The 8,324-nt window shown below is 41.1% G+C and overlaps 1 protein-coding gene across 1 annotated transcript; it reads left to right on the forward strand.

Moving 5' to 3' along the window:
• The first annotated feature begins 5,776 nt into the window (after window positions 1–5,776).
• On the forward strand, window positions 5,777–6,349 carry LOC149221407 (uncharacterized). The gene has a single exon (XM_089387376.1). The coding sequence runs from the start codon at window positions 5,777–5,779 to the stop codon at window positions 6,347–6,349; it is 573 nt and encodes a 190-aa protein (XP_089243502.1).
• Window positions 6,350–8,324: the final 1,975 nt, after the last annotated feature.

Genomic DNA, 8,324 nt, shown 5'->3' on the forward strand with positions numbered 1-8,324 from the left:
AGAAATATCAACTATAAAATAAACTTCAATGAACATAAAAACGCTTTGGAACCTAACGCACAACATTTATAAGTCTAGGCTAGAGACGTATTCCAGTGTCGTAAATCCTAGTAACTATCGCTTTCATCGTAGGTTGGGTGATTCCTCCTCTTTGAGATGACAAGTGCCAGTACGGACTTGTGCTCCCACGTACCATCGATATATATTGGGAGACCACAATAGGCTACATCCTTTATCCTTAAGAAGTTGTGTCTACTGCCCTATCGATCGTAATGCATTGAACACAACATTCAGGAAGATTGATTGCCGTACCATAAAAAGTATTTTGTAGTTTTGCGATTGGTTTGGTAATCCCTCTATCTAGATTTCTAGAGTAGTCACTCTCATTCCTTTTCAGACTCCTTAAAAGAAAAGGTCCGTCTGATCACTTGTCACTTCAGGCTCATTAAAAATTGAAGGCGACTAGAGTCATCTTTAGCTTTTTCTCGACTCCTAAAAATTGAAAAAGCAAGTTGTGTCAAAGCGTCATAAATTTTATTTTAATTAGAATAACGTCATTGTTCCCTCGTTGGTCTTTAGGTTGAGAAATGGAGTCTACCAATCAAGGATTTCCCCTTAGAGGAAATCCTAGTCCCTTCTCTTCTTGGGGAGATCTTGGTGCTCCACATATGGCTACATTGTCTCTTCCAGGACTCACAATTGGCCTGCCAGTTTGTTTTTTCTCGACCTATGCCATTAAAAACACCACAATTCCTCATCAATCCAATCAGCAACCAAATTAAGTTGCTCCCCAACCTTCTACTTCATTTGTTTCTGCCCTCCTTCTTCCTCTTCACTTGGTGAAGCTAGCAACGCTAAAAACCAAGTGACTGAGAAGAAGAAGAAAGGGAAGGAGAAGAAGAAGAAGAATCCAACAGCAAAAGTGGGCAACCGTGCATCATCTGGGGAAAATCCACACACTGCACCTTCCAAACCTAAATCTCCATGTGTCATTTGCAAGGGAGACCACTATCATCGAGATTGTCCCTACATCCCACGGATCTTGAGGGACTGGTCTCCCTGCTTGCACAATCCAGTGTCTTCAACTGTTAACGATCATGTTGAGAGCACACCATCAACTAGTGAAAACAAAGTCAATGCACAAAAAGGAAGATCCAAATTTCCTTGTAGACTGTATGAAGGCGATCATGCCCTCCACCGTTTTCCCTTCCTAGACGAAGCTAAAAGAGTCTTGGATAACCGTTCTGCGTCACTGCAACGACTTCCTCCTGGATATAAGAAACTCTTGCTGAGTCCATCGCTAGTTGAAAATCCGACTGACACACCATTGTTGTGGGTCGAAGCACCTATCATTGAAGATAAACCCTCTGAGTCCACACTGGACCAAAGTCAACAGGTTGAGATAGCAATCGACCCAATCTTGTCTTCAGAGGGCCCATCTTTAGATGATACTGTCACCAAAGAGAATGAGAACAACATCGTTCAAATTCTCTTCATAAACACAAACTCTGATGAACATGGGGGAAATCTACCCATTCCTTTACCGTAGGAAGGAAGTTTGTCAGAGATTTATCTAACCGTTTATTCAGTCCCACCTCCAAGTAATCTAGTCGTTTCCTTCGATTGGAATCTACTAGGCAGACCCCACCTACCATCTAATGTACCATTCCAAATCATAGTACAAGCTCACAGAATGATCATGGTTGGTACTATCATAGATGAAGGGGCTTCTGTGAGTATCCTTTCCTCAACTGCATGGAAAGCATTTGGTTCGCCATCGCTTCTACCTGAGATTCGAAATCTGACAGGCTTCAACAAAGGAACCAGTCGATTGTTAGGGATCCTTCCAAATTTTCCTATAACTTTGAGAAGGAAAATTGTTCATCTAAACGTGATGGTAGTCCAAGGACCTCTAGATTACAATCTACTCCTTGGGCGTGACTACATTTATAGCATGGGAGCTATCGTTTCCTCACTCTTCTAAGTGATGTGTTTTCCACATGAAGGCAGAGTGGTCCACCTAGTTGACCAGCTTTCATTCCTTGGTTCAAACACAGCTATTAGTCAAACGCCATCCCTAACTAGTATTTTTGCACAAGGAATGTCTAATCAATCTCTAGTCTGTCCACCTGATGATCGCAAGTGATTCGGTGATTGTGACTGAAACCCAGGAGGCATGTGCCCTGGTCTGCTTCGGCAGGAAAACCCTAGATATAAGATAGGTTTCCACGTAGGAATATGACTAGTCTGATACCCCTATCAGTTTAGGAAAATGGATTTGGACTGGGAAAAGATTCCCCCGTCAAAGGTTATTTGATTGGGACTGACAACAGTCACCTTTGTCCATTTCGATGGACATCGCCAACGAAGTGTTTTGTCTGTGACGTGGATGGAACAATCTTGCTAATGCGAGAACTTCCATATGGTGACCTGGAAACTCTACTTTATATCTGGGGGCATGTAAACCTTTTTGCATGCAAGTGAAAAGCGACCATTTATTTTCATAGTTTGTAGACTCTTAACCCTTTAAACTCATAGGTTGGTCGTTCCTAGCTTGCATAAAGAAAGGCTCAGAAGCAAAGTTGCACATGGGGCAAGCTCCCTAAAAAATGAACCTACTGATGAGACATCCTTATTATACGACTGGCACGAGCAGTTTTACGCAAAGTTCAAGCTCATTAAAAAATAAACCTTGCCATGAGTAGTTTTACGCGAAGTTCAAGCTCGTTAAAAAATAAACCTAGTAATGAGCAAGTGTTCCCATAGAGTTTAAGCTCATTAAAAAATGAACCCCACCTCCAGTAAATAACCATTGCAGTCACATAATTATCAGCTTCTGAACCTTGGTTGTGTTCTCACCATCACCTCCATTCTTTTTAGCCGATCATACACCTCCATTTGATTGTTTACCCTTTTGAGGAACAACTGTGATGAGCGATTCTATTAGCCACCTTCTTTACACTGCCATGATTGAAAAGTTCCAAACCTTACTTGGAACCAGTTGCTATCCAAAAACATCACTCGTTCCTCAAAAAACGAGTCTCCTTTAAGCTCTTTTCATCTGACTCGTAAAATATGAAAAGATTGCTGAGCAATTGGCCTCTCCATCTTGTTAAAGTGATCGAAAGTGCCATCCCTCCTCTAGATTTTAATTCTTTTGGACCTAAGGGATTATTACACAAAAAGATCGAGCGCTTGTCTTGTTCGGCTTGTTAAAACTATCGAAAAGTCATCCCTTTCATATTAATTTACACTTTCTCAAACTTAAGGGATTACATTACAAAAAAGGACCACTGGAGTTGCCTTTCCGTCCCTTTTTAGACTCTCTAAAATTGAAAAGGACCAAGTTATCTTTGTTGTTAAACTCATTAAAACAATAGCGACAAACTTTTCCATTCAGAAAAGAGCGAGTTTCACTGTTGCTCGGCTCGTTAAAACAGAAAGACAGTTTTGCCCGAAGGGAAAATTATAGAACAAGCATATGTTATCCTCCTCAAGCTTGAAAAAAATAACGAGTTACTGGTCACCAATGACTAGGGAAAAAGAAAAGAAAACTTGAATAGCTTCATTGGTAGCAGGTCACTCTTGAACATGACACTTTCACTCCCTCACCATGATTGAGTCGGGTTGGGTTATTCCATTCACCGGTCATATCACCATTGCTCCACTGTACTATCCACCTTGGGGTTAACGCTACCAATCCATTACAGTGTCACCGATATGTTCAAGAGAAGTCGCTCAGAGAATTCACCAACCTAGCTAACGCCTCATCCACTGCAATACCTTCACTCTCCATTTTTCATGATCGCCACCCTGAATCTTATATCATCAGATCATTTTCACCTCCACAAAATCATTTGCTCCGTTTCGTGTCATAGATGTGGGATTCATTAAGGCCCTCCTACAATGGGTCACTTCTTGTTGACATTAGCTCATTATCCAAGAAGTTGACTTAGGAACAACCCTTTCAATACTTTGAAGCTTGCATGCCTCAATGGCAAGTTTCTCACTTCCAGCGACAGGTTTACATCAATGGCCTTCGACCGAAAGATTTTACGTGGTGTTCGACATCAACTCATGTATTCACACCACATGAATTGTACTACAGTACCTTGAGGGTCATTATCATTATCGGTGATTCCTCTCGTGCCTGTTAACAACTTACATCATTGGCTGGTAATCAGGCAATGTCTTTCCATGTTTGACATCAGAACATCTTCTCACATGGATCGACTTGTACTTCAGGTGAAGATTGAACAAGTTTGAAGACCCTGGATCTAGTTTCATCCATCCGGGCTGCGATATATTCAGGAAAATAAAGACATCAAATGTACATCATTGCTGCACAGATAATCATCCAAGCTAAGGGATGATGGCTCTAATAGAATCATCAGTCTGCCACACAAATGATTGTCTGTCCTATGTACATGAAAATGAATTTATAAAGCTGAGCATGGGAATGCCCACCTCAGCTAGATCATGAAAATATTATGAAGATAATGTATTGTATTGTATCTTATTACAGGTCACCTTCCAGTTCGAAATACCTCAGATCCTCATTATAAAGCATTTCACCCGACATCAAAAGATTTACGATCTCATGCTTTAAGGGACAACTGTTATAGACATATTTGGGCACTGTAACCCCAATCACATATGTCCATAAACAAAGGGCTTCTAAACCCCTAAAATTTTTGTTTCATACCCTAAAGGAACAAGGTCAACTGATTACATCATCTCCCAGAAGTTCTCCCTGAAAAACTACTCAGAACTGGTCAAAACTAGACAATATAGACTGCTCCATGCATAGGGTGCAATGCATCTCACCTATTACACATGGGGGGTGTGATGCATACTGGAAATCCCTTATGTAGGGTGTGATGAGCGAGAGCAGACAAATGGCAGAAGCATTTTGCTAGGTGGAAACCCAGAGAATCTTCTAGAAACTGCTCTTATGACACTTTCCTCTCTGAATTTGGCCAGGGATGAGTAAGAGATCTGAAATCTCCAAGTGGAACCAAGAACTATCAGTGAATTGACACTAATCAAAATCCCATAAGCTAACTCACTCTCCTGTAAACATCTATATATGGATCCCTCATCTTAGAGATCCAGAGGCTGGAATTTTGTAATTTGCAAGGAAGTGTTGTTGGTTTCTCTTTGAAGACATTGTTGGGTGATCTTGCTTTGTATGAGGTGAAGAGGGATTTCATGCTGGGAGGATGATTCTGGATCAGACAGCCTGGTTGTAATCCTCTCTTCTACTACTTCTATCAATAAAGCTATTTGAGTTTTCCTCCATATGCTTGTATATCTCTGAATCTTGTATTTGTGTATGCATTTATATGGTTAATGTACATCTGATCCTGCATTGTTTATGGTTATAGATCTCTATGATTTGATGGTATTTTTCTGCCTTGACTCTACAGGTGTTCTTTGAAGCGGGACAAGTGAGAAAGGAGTGGCGAAAGCTCTATCAAGGGAGAGAGGAAACGAGCAAGGAGACTAGCAAAAGACTAAGGTTGGTACTTCTGCTTCTCTCTCATCTATCTCTCATAAAGGAAAATGCAAGTAACTTTAGTTTGTTTGTTTCTAAGATAGCTACCCATCTTAGTGGGACTAGCAGCTCTGAATGGAAACTAGTTTTCCCGATAACACTAAGACATTGATGAGTGATAGGGGTACACACTTTTTGAATGAAATGATCAGCACGATGCTTGAAGAATTTCAAGTGTATCATCAAAAGAGTACGCCCTATCACCAATAGGCGAATGGAATGGTGGAAGAATTTAACAAAATCTTGGAGAATGCATTGACAAATCTCTGCAACACACAATGGAATGATTCGGATATGCATGTACTAGCAGTACTATGGGAATATAGGATGACTTGCAAGAATTTGACAGGCCAAACACCATTTAGGCTAGTCTATGGAATTGAAGTATTGATGCCTATGGAGTATATTGTGCCATGTCTATGTATTACAGCTTTGATAGAGATGGTAGATCATACAACTTTGGAGGAACAGCTCACACAACTTATGGAGTTAGAAGAGGACCACTTTCTTACAAGATTTCACCAACAAGTGAAAAAGAAACGCAAAAAGTCATGGCATGATAGGCATATTAAGCTGGGCACTTTCAAGGCAGATGATTTAATGTTGCTACATGACAACAAGTTCACAAAATTGCCAGGGAAACTTCAAATGCACTGGTTATGGCCATATGTTGTTAAGGAGATCACCGATGGTGGCACAGTTCAACTCGTGAAGTTGAATGGGGAGCCATTCCCTAGGAAAGTGAATGGAAGTAGGCTGAAGTTGTATACGGGGGATCCTACCCCTACATAATGACTACATGGTAGAAAAATAGTCTTAGTAATCCAAACAACTCTAAGGGATTGCGGGACTATAAACTACGCTACCCAAAGGGGAGAAAAGTATAGTAAGGAGGTTGTGCGACTGAAGAAAGGAGTGCAACAGATGAAGTTGCACTCGATGAGTTGCACCACAGGGGTAGGTACCACACAGATGGGTCCAAAAATAGTTGTTGGAGTCACTATTCATGATTTAATGGAAAAAATATCTTTAAGACGAGTGGTTAGGCACCATTTATGGCAAACATATTTGGAGATCTATCACCAAAGATGCATTTATGATCAAAAAATGGAGGGAACGGTCAGATTTGAATTTGAAAACCTCTATAAATATGGCATGTTGGTCTGCCAAAGAACACTTTGCATTCTGACGACTGTGTATGAGCCCTCTTGTTCTAATTATATGAATTGAAAGGTTTGGGAGGACTTAGTTTCCAGTCTGACATTCACAACGCTGCCTAAAATTAATCAGAGGATTATTCTGGCATAGATATCTGCTCCAGTCAGTTCTGAAGCCATTGTGTCTCAAGTAGAAGGCCCTAAAGTCATATCTATGGAAGTTGCACCCATTGTGCCTATGGTGCCAAGGTCACCTAGGCCGAAGCAATCAGCTGCTAAGGATAAGAAAAAGAAACCTGTACCAGTTAGGCATTCACCGAGAAAGAACCTAGAGGTTCGAGAGAAGGAGAAGAAGGATAAGAAGCTAGAGAAAATCATGGATTTGGAGGAAGAAGAACTCAGTGATATAGTTGAGGAGATAGATGTTGAGGAGGGTGAGCTTATCACATGGCTCCTGGAGTATATCCCTCCACGGAAAGGGAAGATGAAAGTAACCAAAGACCCGGATTCGGGAAAATTTATGGTCTCGACGCCACTATTACCATAATAGGTCATTTTTGAAGGCACGGTCTTAATGTGCATCCCGATGTTGAAAATGGAGGATTGGGATCTCACTAACCATGAGAAAATCCCTCACTTAGCTACTAATAAGTACATGACACAGATCTAATATGATGAAACTCGGGTTACATAGTTGTAACCCATGAAATGGGTTAGGGGCGTCGAGTAGGCTGGTTTACTGCACATGTTGTGCATACCACACTTCCACTAGTCGATTATCAACACTGTGTGTGTGTGCTAGTTACTCATGTTGGTGCATGATGGGTTCTTATGGCTTGGAGAACCTATCCCTGTAACTGATATGCTCATACATAGGATTACGAATATAAATGGGTGAACCCTACCAAGGAGTTTGGAGGAAAAAGGGGAGAAAAGGAGTTAGTGGTTAAGATGAAGGCAAAGTTTGGGCTAATCAAAAAGTCACGTGGATACTCTATCTACTCCATTCAAGACCAGGTGGTGTGGTTCATTGTCGAAATTCTAGCAGGAAAGATTATGAGGAAATGTCGCGCAGACAAAGTTCCGGCACCAGTAGTGTCATTGGCTACCCAGTGCACGAAGGGAGTATAATACAAATGGGCACAATATTTATGTAAGGAATTCCTCATTATGCCTGGCTCTTGTTGCTAATTTTACTAGTAGCATGGCACCTACTGGAGGATAGTCAATTTCCTCTGCAGGACTAAATTTACCAAAGGTAGTGAAGTTTTCTTCGCTATGGGCGACAAAGGATCCCAAGAGGATCAAAGAATACAATATTTTTTCGATATTGATTGAAATGGACCTCCGCACAGTAATCACTGAGTAGCCAAGGTTGTCTCCAACCTTGTTCAAGCAGTTGAGGGCCTTCACAGAGTTCAAGGCCAACTATGATAATGTATCAATCAGGGCAAGGGAGGACCCTAAGCATATATGGCACAAGTGACCATACTTAGTCTCAGAGATAGACATGCATGAAATTGTGGGGAGTTTTCAAGGAGAGTGGCAACAACCCATGGATGTTGGTGTAGGAACCTGTTAAGGTGGAGAAAGATCTGTTGCACAAATGA

Source organism: Pinus tabuliformis, chromosome Q (genome assembly GCF_031772625.1).
Source record: "Pinus tabuliformis cultivar Carrire ecotype Pingquan chromosome Q, CPIR1, whole genome shotgun sequence".
Classification (NCBI taxonomy): domain Eukaryota; kingdom Viridiplantae; phylum Streptophyta; class Pinopsida; order Pinales; family Pinaceae; genus Pinus; species Pinus tabuliformis.

Bases quoted from the DNA above. Each gene is read 5' to 3' on its own strand.
- LOC149221407 (XM_089387376.1), top strand. From the start codon at position 5,777: ATGGTGGAAGAATTTAACAAAATCTTGGAGAATGCATTGACAAATCTC.